The 19,260-nt window shown below is 35.1% G+C and overlaps 2 protein-coding genes, 1 long non-coding RNA gene and 2 other non-coding genes across 5 annotated transcripts; all 5 read right to left on the bottom strand.

Moving 5' to 3' along the window:
* Window positions 1–140: 140 nt before the first annotated feature.
* On the bottom strand, window positions 141–1,126 carry LOC102611619 (uncharacterized). The gene is made up of 2 exons (XR_369434.3): window positions 634–1,126; window positions 141–527 (listed from the first exon to the last, which is right to left on the bottom strand). It is a non-coding gene; the product is annotated as an uncharacterized LOC102611619 (long non-coding RNA).
* Window positions 666–827, bottom strand: MIR172A (microRNA MIR172a). The gene has a single exon (NR_129296.1). It is a non-coding gene; the product is annotated as a microRNA MIR172a (primary transcript).
* Window positions 1,127–8,291: 7,165 nt separating the features above from the next.
* LOC112496418 (small nucleolar RNA Z223) lies at window positions 8,292–8,383 on the bottom strand. Its single transcript, XR_003062981.1, has one exon. It is a non-coding gene; the product is annotated as a small nucleolar RNA Z223 (small nucleolar RNA).
* A 792-nt stretch (window positions 8,384–9,175) lies between these two features.
* Window positions 9,176–10,085, bottom strand: LOC102612106 (histone H1). Its single transcript, XM_006466860.2, has 2 exons — window positions 9,813–10,085; window positions 9,176–9,732 (listed from the first exon to the last, which is right to left on the bottom strand). The coding sequence occupies exons 1-2, from the start codon at window positions 9,978–9,980 to the stop codon at window positions 9,322–9,324; spliced, it is 579 nt and encodes a 192-aa protein (XP_006466923.1). The 5' UTR covers window positions 9,981–10,085; the 3' UTR covers window positions 9,176–9,321.
* Window positions 10,086–11,950: 1,865 nt separating this feature from the next.
* Window positions 11,951–18,972, bottom strand: LOC102612409 (heterogeneous nuclear ribonucleoprotein Q-like). Its single transcript, XM_006466861.4, has 11 exons — window positions 18,531–18,972; window positions 17,094–18,157; window positions 16,936–17,025; window positions 16,396–16,860; window positions 15,816–15,930; window positions 15,569–15,733; window positions 15,197–15,447; window positions 14,988–15,081; window positions 14,842–14,894; window positions 14,674–14,760; window positions 11,951–14,577 (listed from the first exon to the last, which is right to left on the bottom strand). The coding sequence occupies exons 1-10, from the start codon at window positions 18,730–18,732 to the stop codon at window positions 14,689–14,691; spliced, it is 2,571 nt and encodes an 856-aa protein (XP_006466924.1). The 5' UTR covers window positions 18,733–18,972; the 3' UTR covers window positions 11,951–14,577; window positions 14,674–14,688.
* Between the last annotated feature and the right edge of the window lie 288 nt (window positions 18,973–19,260).

Genomic DNA, 19,260 nt, shown 5'->3' with positions numbered 1-19,260 from the left:
TTTCTCATGTTGCTCCGAAAATAGGAAGTCCCAACCCCCCAAGGAAACAAATACAGTGAACCCATCAAAATCATATGCATAGTTGTTGTACGGACTTAACATGTTCAAGTAAAGAATGCCATCGGCTTTGGCTTAGTATGTTGAAACGATAAAAAGAAAAATTTTGTTCTTCTTTTTGATTGATTCACAAGGAAGACTGGGTGCAATATCTGGAAATTGGGCTTATACTGAATATGCTTTTTAACCCTTTTTTCCCCCTAATCTTCATATACAAAAGTTACATTCAAGTTTAATTAATTGGAAACATGCTCTTGGGTTGCTCCATCAAGCTTGAGAACGTGCTAATGCGACATCGTCCCACCAGATTCTGATTCAACTTCCTTGCACGATAGGAATTTGGAGCTGCAAGCTTCGACAGAAATTCATATTACAGCTCACCCAGAAACTATCATCTGTTAGTATATGCACAAATATTTAGCGCAGAAATTCCCTCACCTTTATATCTAAGCAAATATGCTTCTTTTGACCTGAATATGAATAATAAAAAACCCCAGATTTTTCCAATAAAAACATCAACAGCAATTTGTAAGTTTTTTTTTTTAAAAAAGGAAAATATAGTGTGCGTGTGCTCACCTGATGTGTTCTGGTGATGTTGTGATATGTTGTTGTTGGTAGCTAGTCATTAATCGCCGTTGCAGCATCATCAAGATTCTCACTGACAAAAACCAAGGCAAGCAAAAATGAAGAAAAATTGCTGCTTTTGCCTTTAGACTGCATGTGAATCTTGAGGACGCTGCTACAGCGAGCAACGACTGTTTTAAGGTGACGTGGCATGTAGCAAAGGGTTTTAAGGTTAGAGTTGCATGAGCATGAAAGATATTTCATTTAAAACGGAAAGGGTTTTAAAGATCTGCGGAGAAAGGATGGGAACCGCTCATAAATATTTCTAATAATTTTATATATTTGCTTTTGAAAGGGTAGGAAGTAATTGAAATGGTCAAGATCTGACCACTCACCAGTGTTATCTTCAAAGTACCGAACTATGAAGATATCAAAGAGAGTGAGAGAGAGAGAGAGATCATTTGTATTCTGTAAGGAAGGACTGAAGAACGGAGAGATGAGAAAATTGTGTGAGGAAGAGGGTCACTCGAGGTCCATTATATACAGGCTGAGGACTGGAAGGGCTTCTTGTGTGACCGCTTGGTGGACGAAAGTTTTGCACCATCTTTGATTTCGAGGTGACACGTTAGCTGACTCCGGATGGCATTACCTTCACGCAAACTACATTATCCAATACCTTTATGAGATACACATAATCTGAAAACTATTATATGCATATGAATATGTTAAATAAATTCAAAGATATTACCAGCAAGTGCGTAGATCAATTGGTAATAAATTGTTCTAACTTAATTAAGGTCTTCAGTTCAAGATTTGAAAATACAGCCGCGTTAAATATTCGCTGCCCTAGTAAATAAATTCAAAGATATTGTTTGTATTTGATTATTTATCTTTATTATGTCTCTAAATTTTTTTAAATGACGCCACCTAAAACTTTTTATAAGAAGATGATCATTTATAAAATATGTGATATAATTCTATTAAACGGTTTCATTGAGACCATACTACTTACAATTTTCTCGTATTCAACCTTTACTAGAATTATGAATGGTAATAGCTATTGGAGAGTAGGTGATGTACCAAAGATATCCAATTTTTTTTTTAATATTTTCATATGAAATCTTAATATTTATTTAGTTTCTCAAAACTTAGATAGTTTTCATGAAAAATCATCGTGGACCAAACCTACAAGTTTTCGTTAAACATAAAACATTATTTCACCACTTTAATTATCAATTTAACACGACCTTTCAGAATTCAAGAAAATAGTAAAAATAGTTATTGGAGAGCTCAATGATGAAAAGTGAAAATGGCTACGGTTATGTCCGATCAAAGAGATTGGTCAGATGTAGATTTTTTTTTTTTTTTCAAATTGTAGATTCGGTTTTTTAAGTACATACGCTATCTTTCGAATTCTTAGTGGATTCAGAATTTTTTAAAGTAATTACAAGTTTACTACTCAATCCCACGTGGAAAGAAAATAGACCAATCCACTCAAGTGATTATTTTTACAACAATGCTGCTTTGTTTTTTTTTTTTTAAAAGGGTTATCAAATTTGGGTCCAGTTATGGTGCAATTGTGGTACCATACCACAACTACACCTAACTATTGGATCCAGTTGCACACATGTACTATAATTGGATCCAATATTTAGGTGCAGCTGTGGTAGTTGCACCATAATTTTGTCCATCAAATTTTGATAAAAGCATAAAAAAGAAATCAAAATATCAGAGTAGTTATAAACAATTTGCTTTTTTGTCAACATACTTTAGTCTTTTTCTATTTCCTATAAAAAACTTGTAACCCAATTTTTTGTCAAGATAGTACTCTTCTTACTCTTAACAGCGACATTTAAGCAAAAGAGCTATGAAAAACTCCGTGGAGTTGTATAGGCAAAGACTGCTCTAATATATGAACTGTTATCCCTTTTGTAAGGCGTTTATGCAGGAAGAGTGAGTTGAACTAATTAGGGAGTTTTGCTGATGATTAAGTAAAGATTAAGACTGTGCATAACAATTAGTTCAGTTTTAACTTCGTGGAGAGGTTCGAATTAAACCAGTTTACATGTGCGTGAAGAATGGGTAAAAGTGTGAAACTATTTACGTCAAAGAAATGATTTTAAAAATAATAATAATAGTGAAGGCGTTAATTGAACGATTGCCTAATTGCATGTAGTAAATTTACTGTTTAGTCCCGTTACAGCCACTGTTTTACATTATGGCCCTCTCAGTTTTTTTATGGTTTATTATTACGTCCCCCGCAAACCCAAAATCGTGGTTCCCTGCTGCAAGGAGATTAGTTCCTTGTCATTTCTATGTTAATATGTATATACGGACTTGACTAGCTTACAGAATCTGTAAGCTACAGACTGCAGCATCAGCCGTTGGATGTGGTTGGATGTGGAGTGAGAAACTAAACAATAGAAAATCGGATGGTGGGATGACGGGAGATGTTTGTTACAGAATCTGTACCATAGACAGGTCCTGTATATACATATACATATAGAACTAGCTAGCTAGTATATGAAAACTTGTGCGTCAGCTCCCGAAAAATTAAGCCAAGAGTAAGAAATTTACTTAATTTGACGAGCATCAGTCAAAATTCTAACGACAAAAATAACGTGTGTATATATTAGTGAGCATATAAGTATATATATAGGCTGTATCATAATAAAATTAAATTGGATTATTCTCTGTAAATTTGTACTGTATTCTATATATTTTTCATGATTTGTGCAAACAAAAGGAATATCAAAGTAGCTTGTTTTATCATCAACAGTGGCGAAGGAGATTAGGTCCACATATTCTCATGCCATATGTTTTATTTCAATTTGAAAATCGAGCGGATACGAGAGTATCTTATTTCTAGTAGAAATAGATTGGAGAGAGACATAGAAATTGGTACAATTATTGGTATGATGATACAGTCAGAGGATAATATTTATAATAAGCAATAATTTTAACCTAGACTTTTGTAAAAGATGCCGAACGACGTCCCGCTGGCAGGCTTTGAATTGTTTCTTCGGACCACACAGTGTGTTTATTATCTATTGTTTAATGGAGGTCAAATTTTGCCTGACACCACCCTTAATTTCTTAGTTTCACACGAATCATCGAGTAAAACTTGAAGATTTCACTCTGCTTGGTGTATTCTTTTTTCAAGGAATCAATGATTCATTGCAGAAAGCGCTTGGATGTGGATGCTGCTCATCAAGATTCAAGACTGTGTAAACAGCGTAACTATGACTCCATTTATCCCTTTGGCAATTGGTATTTTAATCATTGTGATTTTTAAATCCACCCTTGCTGTAAAATATAGTTATCTACTGTCCACACAAAATAATAAAAATTAATTAGATGTCAACTAAGATAGAATTTCATTGTCAATTTGATAGCTACATCTAATTTTTACAGGTCTTTGATAAATTGTTGCTATTATTTTGAATTTGTAATCTCTTACTTCCATTATAAGCGTTTTTTTTTTTTGAACTGATTAAGCATGAGGTTACTGTATTACACAGAGATATTTACAAATGACAACATATCATTGCATTGATAATATTTACAATCAGATATATATCTGGGACTTACATTATTACATTTTTATTCTTTGAAGTATACGCCCAGCCAAATACCCCTCTCGGTGAGGGATGTCTCTATTCCACTCGCATTTCGCAAGAGAAAAAGACGTTATAAGTAATCTCCACACAATTATAATTAATTGAGGGAGTTTGAGTCTGTAGGGACTCGAACCATTGCCCTCATAGTCATGCTTGACTTTAAGGACAATGATTCACCACTGGGCTACAAGCCCAAGTGGCTCCATTATAAGAGTTAAGCTACCTAATCGATGGTTTACATATAATTTTTTATGAAATTTATGATCACAAGAAAAAAAAAGATAAAAAAATTGGTATTTCTTGAGAATGAGCAAGCCATTCATCAACATCCAGCTTCCACCATCACTACCACCACTAACCTTTATCGGCATCATTTTCGTATGTAAATTTTTATCAGGAGATTTTATTTTGTTATCATCGCTAATTATTATAATTCTAACTTTTTTTTATCATCATACGTATGTCATCAAAGACCTTTATCTGGAAAATGGTTGCTGATTTGCTATACATCACCAACGCTGTGTATTAAACTTGTTAAAAGATAAGTTGTGATAATATATGACAAGTGCGAATTGAAGTCATATTGTACGATGCCATTCAACCTGCCCTATATCTTCTTTTGCTGTTAAAGCTTTATTGGAATAATCATTCAGGTGAATGAAAATGATTGTTTTGTTGAAGATTTTTTGAGTTACAGTCACACTACAACTATTTCACGCATGAATAGGAGCAAACCTGGGGCTTTGATTACATCATTAGCCTCTATGATTGGAAAACAGTGCCCCACATGCGGTTATTGACACAATACTTAATTAAATCTCAGTCGCACATTTAAAGAAACCAAACTCAAAAGCTTAAATTGACAGATAAAGGCCAACAAATATAATTGCGGACTATCAGTCTTAAAACTCTTAACAATTCATCACGATATGTGCAGATTTCCACCAATAGATTTAAGCTCATTATGTGATGTAATGATAGTTAACAACATCTCGCTAATTAAGCAAACCAAAGATGAAAATGGTTCTAAGAGAAACTTTTAATGCAAAAATGTCTATACAATAATATGCACCATTTGATGTATCAATGCGTACGTCTGTAATTTTATTGTTTTTTAAGGTTCTTGAATGTGGATATCGTATTGCACCTTTTTTTTTTTTTTTTAATGTGTACTCTTAAAACGCACATTAATTATTATTTGTATAGCTACATCGTGCGGAGAGTAGGAGGATAATATTTTACTTAAGCTTAATTTGATAGCTCCTCTAATCTAAATTAATGATTAAAAAGAAAAATCTTTAAAATAAGTAGTCTTATCCGAAAAATCGTGAGTGTGTGTGTAGACGTGAGAGTGAAAACATTCACGAGATGCAAAAATAATTGTCCTTCACGTCCAGCTAGCCCTTCTGTTTTAGCCATTGACCCTAAACTGTAGGTTGTCTTCATTGCAAGCAACTAAGCAATGGTGTGAGAGATATGTCGCTCCGTCAATAATTTCGTCTCTTTCACAACTTAGTGGGTTACCTACAAGCTTATAGGGCTCAATAGCTGAGGCCAGGTATATAAATTATGAGGCTTCCTGAGATTCTTCGTCCTTTAGCTTTGGTTACGGCGCAGAACTGAGTTATCTGCTGGACGAGAGAGTGATCGCCACAAAAATTAATCTTTTATAATATTTTTATAAAAAAAAAATAAAACAAAAGAAAAAGAAAAGAAAGTAAGAAAGTGGATTGCAAATCCAACCAAAGAAAAAGGAACACATGCAACACGCCTCAAAATTAGGGCCACAATCCAAACAATCTGACGTGCGCCTGCAAGTGCTTGTGTGGGTGCTAGCTGCTAACCCCACTTTCTATTTTTCTTTTCGAGAAATGAGATTATGCGGAACGCGTTGGAGCAAGCAAGCTGCAAGCATTCAAAAGCAAATAAGCAGTAATACTAATTCACGTATTATACATGTTGATGAGAATGGACCAAAACTGTTCCAACAGTGACAAGCATGATCCCCAATTTTAACCAAGGTTAAAGTAATAATTTTTTATTGCCATAAAACTAGTTGTTAAAGATCAGTATACAACCATTTGACTGAAAAAATCGAACACCACCTCTTTCATGGCTTTCAAATATTCGCCCGTAAGAAAACAATTGGCTTTATTTTCTTGGGTGTTTTGCTGTGAAAAGATGAAAGAAGATTCAATGGAGAAAGAAGTCGTGATATGTACCATCAATCACAATTCACAAACCATGTGCAATTTGTCTTGTTCAATCAGGTTACTGCTGTGGAGATAAATATGAAGTGTCATCTCCTTCGTGCATACGCATTTTAAACCCAACTTTATTTTCTGTGGGACATATATACTTCCTTCCTTAACTCTCTAACAAAATATTCTATAACTAAGGCAGTAAAATTCTTAATTATAAATTTATAAATCTTGTAAACTCTCCATAACCCTCCACAGGTGATGAATAATAATATAGGTACGTTTAACAATGGTTTGATATCACACATCTCCACTATTCATTTGTCCAATTTTGGAGGGTTATCAAACAATTGTCAGAATGATGAGAATAAGCCCAATTGACTTGGACGACTTGGGTTTTGGCCTCTTAGGAAACCCCATTCAAAGGCCTTTTCTTTAAGGTAAATATGGGCCGCCATGTAAAACCCAAACTTTTGAATTGGACTCATTAGATAGCCCGAGTTAGTTGACTACAAATAAGAGTGCCCAAATAGTTTATTGAAGCACCCCTACCCATTTAGTGGTAACACCAATTTAACCTCACTTAAAATCATTCTTATAACCCCAATTTTTCTCTCTTAAAAGTCAAAGCAGAAGTTTTATTTTCTTTAAAAAAAATTCTTAAAAATTTTCATCGAATATTTTTATTTAATTGATCACAAAAATTTAAGTTCTGAATAGGAAGAAGATAAAAATTAATTTTGGCTTTTATCACTCCTACATTTAAAAATAATGTATATATACTATTATACAAATTTATTGTTCATATTTGCTTATTCTTGGTTTAAAAAATAGCAATAATAAAAAGGTATCTTGTTCGGGATATTAAAATTTTTCTAAAATTAACAAATAATGCAAAAAACATGTTTATTGTACGAGTTTTTAGTTAAAGAATATATCATTGCATTTTACATGTGAGTTTAATTAATATTTTATATAATTGAAGGGGCAAGCATGGGCTGGTTTGGTTTAAAACCCAAACCAAATCATAAAAGTTTGGGCCCAATTCAAACCAATCCAAATCAATTAATTTTGAGTTTAGTTTGAATTTTATGATCATTTTATATTTCGATAAATTTTGTTATGTCAAAATTACAATAATTAAATTAGTGTTAAAATATAAAAAATATAGTGGATAAAAAATTATAAATATAAATTTTGCAATAACTTCATCCTTAAACCAAATAATACTAGAAAATTAAAATAAAATTTAATCACAAAAGTCATTATTTCTCAATAAATAAGAGCACAAACTCTAATAATAAAATTCCACAAGAATGACATCAACAAGTAAATTGAAAGAAAAAAAATAAAAAATTAGTAGTATTAATCGTATTGCAACACAAATTCTAACAATTTTCATACAAATTAAAGTAAGATAAGACAACCCAATTCAAGTATCAAAGCAATTCATCATAATCATTCTCATCTGGAGTACTTTAATCAAGAGCTTTCATGATCAACCGAGTTGCTCGATCACCAACAAACAAATAACAAAAAAAAAAATTATAATGTTGAATAATTATAAAGGTGAGTAAATTTGGACAGGAACATACCAAAATCATGAGCATAACATCGATACAAAACAGTCGCCTTCGTGTTACACTTAAATCAAATTATATATTAAATAAAAATAAAGTAAAAAAATCTAGTGATAAATAAATATATAAATTTTTTTACTTGTTATGATAAACAATTACCTGACATCATGGCTTTAAAATTTTTTTTCATATAATTAAAACACAAACAATATCAAATTCAAAACAAACAGTCAGATAAATTAAAATTTTCCTTTCTTTTTTTGGCATTTAAGAGGTTCAGAGTATGAAACTGCTTCATCAATCAGGAATTTTCTGAAGCAGAACTGGCAAATAAGCTGTATATTTTCCTCCGTGACTAGCCTAGGTTCCGGAGAGTCTAATGCTGTCGAAAACCAACTAGAGGAGAATTAAAGCAGAACGGGCATACAAGCAGGAATGAATTCATTTTCATTTGTTTTGTTTAATTTATTTTCGCTTTTGAGTTTTGGGAAGGTAAACCATATCCAAAAGATAATGAAGTAGTTTCTTACATAAAACACAAATCTAACCCATTTTTATTATTTACCCAACCCAAAACAAATTTATTTTGGTGTCGCAGTCTACAGTCTACTTAGAAAGTAATTTTAAGTCTAAAATTAGTTGTAAATATCTAGTTTTAAGACGATTTTGCAGGAGTGTAAACCCCCCCCCCCCCCCTTTTTTTTTTCTTTTTTTAAGATAATCATGTTCTTTTCTTAATACGAATAATATAAAAAATTCTAACATCTATATTCTAATCTACATTCCCGGACATTCATCTATACAACAGTAATGTTTTTTTTTTTTTTTTTTCTGACTAAATAGAATTCCTGACGTTAGGATATCAAAGTGGGGTTAACGAAAAAGAAAACAGAACGAACTTCGTGGAAATTAATGACAACGACTAGCTACCTCTGCAATCGCCAATCAGGTTTAGTGGCACCAAGATTCAACCCCCAATTGAGCATACAAGGCAGAATATTGGCTTGTGTTCTTGATGGATTTGGAAATGTGTTCCGGGTCCGGACCCGGTAACAACAGTCACAGAAAGCACTAGAATGTGTCACGGCCAGGACCAGTTCCAGAACCATCAGAAGAGAAAATTGGACCACATCACAAGCCGAAAAGGTAACCATTAAACCAAACCAAAAGTCGGGAGATCATTACATTCATTTATGCAAAACACGATCATACCGGGAGTTGACATGTACATGATACTTCTTATCAGACAAGGAAGTTGAAACTAGTTTGTACTTTACTAGTATTATATCATACATATTACTACTGAGCAGTAGCTTTCTTGGCTTTCTTAGCAGCAGAGGACTTGATGGATTTGGGCTGCTTTGGTTTGGCAGCAGCCGATTTCTTTGCCTTCTTAGGCGGAGGAGGAGCGGCGGCGGCAGACTCTGCTTTGATTTTAGCTGCAGCAGTTACGGACCTTGTTTTCCTTGGGGCCTTGGCCTTGGTCTTGATCTCTTTTTTGGTTTTGCCAGCTGCCGCTTCAGAGAGCTTGTAAGAGGCCCTGATCTTGATGAGATTTCCTTTCGCAGCGAAGTGCTTCAGCTGCACTGCCAATATTTTCCTGAAATTCGCTGGGAGCTCATCTTTGTGCTTCTCTTCCATGTACTTGGCTATTGCGTATGGGCTTGAACCGCTCTTATCTTGCAGCGCCATCAGTGCCTCCGTTATCATCTGCACAATTAATTACAATAATATCAAAAACTTCCTTCAATGAACGTGACTTATAATTTAATTTGATTAAATTGACAAACCTGAAAATAAGGAGGATGAGAGGGGGTTTTGGACTGCTTTGGCTTCTTCTCTTTAGGAGCCTTGGGCTTCTTGTCCTTAGCAGCCTTGGCCTTCTTCTCAGTGACGACCTTTTCCGGCTCCTCCGCAGCCGGCTGCTGCTCCGTCACAGCTTCACCTTCTGTGGCCATCTACTTTCGCAACTAACGAATCCGCTCAAAACGATCTCGCAGAATTACTAGAAGAAAACTAAAGCCTTGAATTACAGCCTTGATTGTTTATTTATTAAATATCGGAGGAAATGATCCTTAATTTATACTAGCGCTCCATCCCGGTGAAAATTTTGTTATTGGTCCGTTGGAATTAAAGTAGATCGCCAGCGTGTTCAAGGATATATCTAGAACTCACACGTGGAACGATATCCGACCGTCCCTTACTATACCAGTTTAATTTTGCTTAAAATGGAATGCGGAGTGGATTGAAATTTTCATTTCGACGTTGGTCTTCTTCCTCTTTGTTGTGTGCTTTCTATTTTGATTTACACTGCGATATCTTGGGCATGAAGTCGGCTTTTTTCATTTTTTTTTTTTGGGAATGCAAGCTAAGTAAGTCCAGATTATAATGCGGGTCACATGGAGCAAAATGGTTGAGTTAATTGAATTCTCAAAACAAAATGTTGTTGGTGTATGTTGGTTTTGCTTTTTACTTTGTTACTCCGTTGTGCTGTGAAATTAGAGAAAGCCATTATTAGCAATACGTGATTGAAATTTATAATTAGGTTTCTCTCTTTCAAATACAACAATTATTTACAAACACATGATTAACATACTAAATAAGATCAAAGATAATTATACACCGACCACCTATTTTTTTTAACTTTTTTAAAAATACACAAATCTTATTTTTTTTGAGACAATATTCTACTTGAAGTTAACATTTTTTTTTATTTGTCCACTCCCGTCATAGCACTGTTAGAACTTTGTTGACATAGTAAGGGTAAAATTTTTATTTCACAAGAACAAAAAAAACGACATTATTTTATGTTCCTTTTTTATTTCCTTTTATTTTTGGATATTAGAAATTTTTGGTTAAATTTAAATTCTTTTATTAATTGGTATCCCTGTTTCTTCTAATATAAATATATATATACATTAGATGCAAAAGTAATTCAAATATGAATAAAGGATAAAAGAAAAGTGTACTAGATTTTGGAATTTGCCAATTCAGAAATGAAAATAGAAATTAGAAGTTGAGCCTCTAATTCCTATCTTTTTCTTTTCTTGAGTCGGTACTGTGAGTATAGGATGTTCTAGTTTTGATATTGGATATGCCAAACATTGTAACAAGCTCAAGGATGGAAACAGAAGTTTTGTGGGGCTTCTACAGTGTCGTATTGATCTTGGAAAATTTTAAATGATATTTCTTTGCCATTTATTTGAGACAAAAGAATAATTTTATATTCAGGGAAAAAAAGATCGTTTAATTAATATTCTGTTAAATCTATTAATTCCGTTATAACAGAAGTTGACAAGTAAAAAGAATGTTAACTTTCAGTATAGCACTGTCCCTAAAAAAAAAATCGTGTATTTTTGAAAAAAAAAAAAAAACATATGATACGTGGATAATTGCCCTAGAATCAGTAACTCTTACTCATTGTTCTCGCACTTTAAGAGTGTACAACGAGGGACAAGAAAAAAACACACCCAATTAGGAAAACTCGGAAAACACAGACCTACACCACCAAACATTACTTTTTTATCCAGATTCTCTGTCTGAACTTCCGATTTAAAAGCAAGTTCCAACCGGTTAAGGTCAACAAGATCAGTATTTCAAATAGTTGTTTTCAACGTAAACAGGATTGCTATAGATCCAGATGAAGAAAAGTTGGGAATTCATCATCGTAATAAAACTTTAAATTACATTAACAAAAGCTAAAAAATGATTTGATGTTATAACAAAAGGCAGCATATACAAGGTTTTTAGGTAAACTAAATAAATAAACAAGCGTTGAAGTGGTGTTCTTTTGTCAACATAGTAGCATAATGAACAAAATCTTATTAAGATCGGAAACTCTTATCGTTTACAACTGTAGGGATATCATCCAACACATATTCTACGGTGCAGTAGTGGAAATCAAATGTTCAATAAAACAAAAAGGTCAAAAGTGAAGGAAAAAAAATATTAATAGAAAATTGTAAGATCACGTAATAAGTCCAACTTCAACAATAAAGTTTGGCTGCCAGCATTTCACGGCATGATCAAGAGACTTTCACAATCATACAATGAACTGAAGCATTTGCAAGAGTCAATGACGCCCGCTTATTTGAATAATACAAATTACACAGAGCTAGTAAATAACTACGAAGCAGCTGTCCTATAGATAGAACTACAATAGATTAAATAAATACATTAGAGGTCAGATATTCCCTTTACAAATGATTTTTTTAGCTGGAAATGGAAAGCAACATTTTTTCCTTGAAGGAGCAAAGCCCGGGCTTAAAATATAAATGAGCTGGAAGACCCCTGTGGACCGACAACAGTTTCGCTTCTGCAGTGAAACTCAACATTTACACACTAGATAGACAACAGTTTGAAAATATGTGAACCGTGAGGAAACCACCCCCCAAACCCCCTTAAACTCACATCCACATCTTAACCACACTAGGCAAATTTGAGGCCAATCAACCAAAAAATTATACTCCACCTAGCTTCCGATATTTTCTGACATTATGATTTAAGGTGAAGAGGCATTATCAAAAGACTTAACTAACTCAATTTTGTTTTATCTTAGTATCCGTCTCCACCGCCTAAAACAAAAAAAATGATTCCACAGAAGCTAAAAGACATTTTCAGCAGATCCCTCGGGTTTAAATTCGCTCATATCTGTCAATTTCTTCAACCACAAATTTGTTATCTTTGGCTGTTTACCAACACGCCCCAAATTCAACTAAAATATGATTAATTATCCTATTCAAAACATCTTACATCCAAACAAACTCACTCAAAACTTAACAGTATCAACCATTAAAAAAAAAAACACTTGAACGATAAGACTGCTATAGCAAACAGGAGCTGAAACATGCAAACCAATAATCAGATTAAAGTTCATAAGGAAAATCCAACACAGAAACTGATCTACTAAAGAAGGGGTGGGGATATTTAGGTAAACAAAGCAATACATGATAAACATGATAATTACAGCAAATAGACATCATCAAAAATTTGGGTTGAATGCAAAAATAGCAAAAAAAATTAAAAACAAACCACAGCAGATAAATATATTGACAATGGAAAAGAAAGATTTTTATGGTTTTTCTAAAAAAAAAGGAAAAATCAGTTAAAACAGGGAGTGAGGGTTGAAGGCGGCTACAGTATATATAGAATTTGTAAAGAAGTTTAGTTGATTGCAATTTTGAGATATCCAGAAGTGTGTAAATAAAATATAATTTTTATATTTTCATCATGAACTTTAAGAAAACAGAAATGTGTGGGTTCAAGTATCCCCATGCAAGAAAGAAGCAAGATTTATATCACCTATTTTTTATGAAAATGGAGATAAGCAAATCAAGTGTATTCACTTCACAATTTATGGTAATTTTGAACCAACTTCACAGCTAAACCTTCAAAAGTTCAATGAATCAGAATAGTAACTAATTGTCCTCTATGTACCATCCAAATATCACTTGAGTATAATTTAGTGGCAATTAGAATAAAAGCACACGATCCCTTGTAAAAGCTATTTATGAAACTAACCACGTCCTTAGAGCAAAACCCAGAGTGAATCTGATTTCAATCCAACCAAAGATTGAAGCTGAACATGGAAAGAACAGCACTAAGATCTCTCCTAGAAGTATAAATAAAATTGCATATGATCCCTTCTGCTCCTTCCCAAATAAAGGTCAAACAAAAGGTTTTAGTAATCTTCAGTTTGTTAGAGAGTAGCACCTTTAAAACAAAATCCACAATTATCAGATAAGACTTTCAAGCTGAAGAGGTTTGGAACAGATGCAAAACATTGACCACCACCAGAAACATATCTAGTCAGAAAGAAACATATTCAATTGATACAATAAGGATGGATCATCTTGAAGAACTGCCATATTCACTCAAGTAACCAATAAAATCTCTAAAGCACAGTCCCCTTCAATCCATAACATATATCCAGATCGGTAGGCAGGTTTCAGATTGCATATTCCTATACAAGGTCTACACTTTTTGTTTCTCCAAAAACATAAAACATAGGGAGATCTCCATAAAAGCACTATAGCCATAGGCAATTAAAGTTTAAACTAACTTCTGCATCTGTCGCGATATAATAAAAGCCATAGCTTGAACTTTCCAATTCCACAAAAGAGTCACCCAGTCCACTTCCTTTTAACAGCTTCAAGATTAAACATCAATCTGTATTCTTGATCCATGACGTACTCATGAATATAGAAGGAAACTTATACTGCCCTTTACCACAACAACCGATATAAAAAAACCTCCAGTTCATACCTAGAGCAGAGGGAGCACAATCTATTACAATCTCCGACGTACAGAAGAAATATAAGTTTCTTAGTCCAGGTCCTTCATGTATGTAACCTAACTAGACACATTGAACTCCTAACATGGTGCTAATTATAGTAGAAACATAACTAGAAAGAGATGTACAGGGTAATGGAAGACAAGGGGAAAAAGTTGAATGAAGATAATTAATAAAAATTAAAAAGGCAACTGCCACCATATTTTCAGCAGCAAGCCAGCTGCCCATCAACAATGAACTGCATCCTGCATTTCCCAGCCCACCTAGACAAAAGAGTGAAACAGCCTCTAAAAGTTATAAGGTGAACGCATTTACCATAAAACTCAGGAAACTTAAAATTGCAATACAGCTGCCATTACCAAAGGATCTCGAGTCTAGTAGAAATAGCCACCTCCATATAAGCGATCATCCCCGTAATATGGTGGGTAAGGTGGATGTGCACCATACTGAAAAAATGAAAATATGATGGAACATTATAAAAATGTCATCTGCACATCAATATGGACATGCTAAAACTGCGAGCTTACATTGGGAACATGATAATCATCTGAATAGTGATTACTGCAAGCTCCAACATTATCTAAACAAAATAAAATACAGATGAGCAATAGGATGAATAAAACATGAAATTGAGCCTGCCTAAAAAAGTCAACAAATGCAAAGCATTGCATACCATGATGATGGCTTCCATGAAATGGAATTACTGGATCATTATAATCCAGTCGTGGTCGGAATCTTCTTGGCCCCATGCAATCAGGCTCATGGTCCTACAGGCAGTAAGCAAAATTCCAACTAATAACACTAGGATAATTGGTAAAGGATAGGAACAAACGTGTTAGAAACGTAAATCAGAGATAATAAAAAATTGGACAAATAGCTTGCCATCACATGGAATGACCGCTTTACTCCATGGGCACGGTCATCATAAAAATAAGGGTCATCAACTTGTCTCCCAATAAAAGGTCTGTCAAAGTCTTCGCCTTGAGAAAATGGTTGCCTCCTATAAGAATGATGCTCCCCATAGCCTCTATCGGGGCCATCCGGCCAAAGTCTAGTAGGATTAGACCTTGAAGGCCCAGCTCCTGCGGCGGCTCTACTAGGTGCATTATAACCACCTCTGAAACTCCTTCCTCCTGTAAGTAATATATATCAAATTGTAAGACCAGCCTCTATGTGTTAACTCATACATGCTTGTGTAGTTGTGCACATGGATGCATCAACAAACAAGCTCAGAGAGAGAGAGAGAGAGAGAACCTCGTCCAATAAATTGTCTCCCATGAAACTCAGTGTATCGGTTGTCAAAGTCATACTCAGTGGGACCCATTCTACTACTGTGATTCCGACCATGTTGATAGAAACCCCTGCCGCGTTGGAAATTTGCCCTGTTAAAGTGATGTCCAGCCCGCCCAGAGCCCCTTCCTATAAGCCATAAAAGTAATCATAAGCAAAAGGCATGGACATGAAAATCTAAAGCCTCAGTTTCTAAAAGATAGTAGATTACCATATCTTGAAAAGGTTCTGCTGCTACCATGACCAATTCGGAATCCACCAGACATACCACCCTTCACTGCCTGAGTTTTTGGCATCGGATTTGAAAGTCTTGCTCTCAGTTTTACCTAGGAGGACATGACAAATCAATAAAATCTATTATCCCCGAGGTATAAGCCCAGTTGGCTTAACTCTTGCAGTGGAAGCAAGATGTGATGGCGGTTCAAGCCCAAGGGGATACCTTTAATTTGGGGTTAGGTTAGGTTCATTGTAACTGAAAAGAATTTACCCCAGGCCATTAACTGATAAGTGCAAGTCACAGACATGTACATGAAAATGATAAGAGTCTACAAGAGAACAAAAGGGGCATTGACTTCTACTTGTTCTTCTTCTTATTATCATTATTAATTTTGGATGACAATGCAGCAGATTGTTCAGGAAGCTTTAATTAGATAATCTCTAACAAATTAGCATTTTCAAGAAAAAAAGTAAGAAAATGCAACCCATTTGAAAACTTAAAGCCCCTACAATATAGATGTAGACACAAAAGCATATACACCACAGCACATCCAATATCAAACTACAAGCTTCACCTTTGAATTGCCATCACTGAATTCTTTATTGTTTATGGCATTGATGCAAGCAACAGCAGCTTCATGGGTTGAGAAATCAATAAACCCATAGTCCTTCCTTTTAGCAGTTGACATATTTCGAGCTAGGACAATCCGTATAACATCCCCATAGCCTTTTATCTGATCTCTAATTTGGTTTTCTTTCCAGTGAGGAGGAACCCCATCAAGAAATACAGTCTTCACATGGGCCATTATTTCTGGGTCAGGCTCACGTAAAGGTTCAGCAAAAGCTACCTTGACAGTTCTTTCGGGATGACCAAAAACAACATCAGGCTTCTGAAGCCTCTTGTATGCAGCCATAGCATCAACATGGCAAGAGAACATAACAAATGCAAAACCACGACTCAACCCTTCATGTTGAATATCTGACACAAGGTTAATGTTCTCAACACCTTCGACACCGTAATCTTTCAGTTTTTGCTTAATCTGCCAACCCACATAACATTAAGGATGAGTAATCAAACCTGACAAGTAGATACACATAACAAACCAGATACTTACAGCCTCCTTTGTCCATGTATTGCAGATATTTCCTACAAACAATGTGTCATTGTCCTCACTTGGTGCAGTCCCGCATCGCTTTCCACAAATCTGTTTGAGAGGAAAAATTAGGATATATATCAAAAATAGCTGAAGCATAAACTAGAACAGATCCATACCACAGGATTCTTCATCTCAGTCAGAGCCCGTTTTGCGTGCTCCTTGTTTGCAAACTTCACAAACGCATATCCCTTATTCCTATTTGTCGAAAAATTCTTGTGTAATCGAACTTCAATTACCTCTCCAATCCTCTCAAAAACCTTTCTAACATCCTCTTCCGTAGCATCACGATCCAATCCACCAATAAAAATTTCATGCTCTTTCTTAATCTTGCGGTCCTTCGCTATCGCGTTTAGTTCCCTGCGTTCATCTTCCAATGTCTCAGCTTCATCAGCAGGCTCCTCCATATCATCATCGGCAAACTCTTCCTCGTCATGCTCTCCATAGTCTACGCAATCACCATAATCCTCATAACTTCCATAGTCATCCAGTTCCGATTGAAAATTTTCCCCCAACAACTTGCTTTTCAGATCTTCTTCTTTGTCAACAGGCACAGTCTCAGGCTCCTCTTTGTCATCAACATTTTCTAACTCCTCCTCTTCAGGGTCTTCATCTGTTTCCTCCTTGTATTGAAATATGGCTTCTATAATGTCATTGTGCTTGGCAACCTCCACAAGGGCAGGTTCTTTTTGCTTCGAAGAATCCCCTAGCCGTTCCTTATTGTCATAGTTAGAAACTTTATCCTCACTGAATTTTGCAACCTCCATACCATGTTCTTTTGCAATTAAAGAATCCCCCATGTTTTCAACAACTTCCATTGATGTTTGATCCTCCTTTACTGCTTCATCATCATCTTCAAGAGCAGTATCTTCCTCTTCCTCTTTTGTCCCTTCTGCAACATTTTCAACCACAGCTTCTAATTGCATTTTACTCAGTTCCTGCATCGGAAATCCTCTAACATTTTCCTCTGTCATTGCATCCTCTACTTCCTCCTTTGGGGATTCTTCAGCCCTTGCCTTATGAGATCCCTGAGAAATAGGTGTTTGTGAGGCAATAACTTTTCTTGAAGATGGAGTTCTTGTTTTTACCAGCTTCTTCTTTACCCCCGAACTGGTACCCGAAGCAACTGTCTTTTTTACTGGTGTCACCACAGCAGCATCAGCTGGTGCATTCCCTTCTCCAACTGAAAAGTAAAGTTCAACTTACGGTTACATCATTATAGTCAAGCTAACCAAAAGAACAACTCCATAATAATAATGAATGTAGTGAAGAATAGCTTCCTTCCTTCGGCGATCATAAGTCATTCAAGAACTAAAGTAAGGTAGCAGCTGATAGAAACATCAATAATAACTCTATAAGAGCTTAGACTTATCTACAATATATACTAGCCGAAAAAAGAAAACCGAATCACTCTGACATGCTTATAAATATAAATGATTTTAAAATTGAGTTCCTATTGACTGGCTTCAATTACTTAGAGAAACAAAAAGAAGGAAAAAGAAAATACTCTGAGCTTTAATTAAATGTTCCAAACATTTGAAAAGAAAGAATTATACCAGCTGAATGTTCAAGGCTAGAGCCAGAACTCGGGGTAACTTGGGGAGGTGTCGTTTCGTTGGATTTTGCTTGCTTCGCTTTGCTGCCAGAATCGCGTTTTGTCTCCGCAGGGGTTGAGGTAGCTCTAGTGGCGATTTTCCTCGTCGGCGGAGTCTTTTTGGTGGGCGTGGATTTGGCAGAATCACCGTTTCGGGTTCTCATGTTCGTAACAAGAAACCCTAGATGGAGTTTCGTGAAACAGGCGACAGCGAGTCAGCGACTCTGAATTTTTTTTTTTTTTTTTTTTTTTAAATTCTAATGTTTTGACTACCGCCCTCAGAGCGATCACTAAGGAGAAGATCATGCAGTGAGGCAGGAGGTTTTGAGTTTTTGACGTTTTGTAATGAAGATAATTGGATGTGCTGACGACGTCGTTCCATTTTCGTACCACAAGAACTGCGTTGTTACCTTGTTGGGCTTCAATCTGTTTACATTATGGGCTGCTGCCTTGCTGTCCCTTGTTTTCATTTTGAGTTAATTAGTACCACTACGATGCCGCAAAATTCCTTTACATCCCCAGTTTTACGTATATTTATTTAAAAAATTTAAACAAAACAGAATTATTTTGTCCAACTTTTGTCCCAAGATTATCCTCTGTGCTCTCTCTCTCTCTCTCTCTCTCACAATCTGTTTATTTGGTTATTAGTTCTGCAGTATTTTTGTTTTCTGAAATTTTTAAAAAGTCGAAGC

Source organism: Citrus sinensis, chromosome 7, assembly GCF_022201045.2.
Source record: "Citrus sinensis cultivar Valencia sweet orange chromosome 7, DVS_A1.0, whole genome shotgun sequence".
NCBI classification, from domain to species: Eukaryota; Viridiplantae; Streptophyta; class Magnoliopsida; order Sapindales; family Rutaceae; genus Citrus; species Citrus sinensis.
The sequence above is the reverse complement of the archived record's forward strand: the minus strand, read 5'-3'. Positions and strand labels throughout refer to the sequence as shown.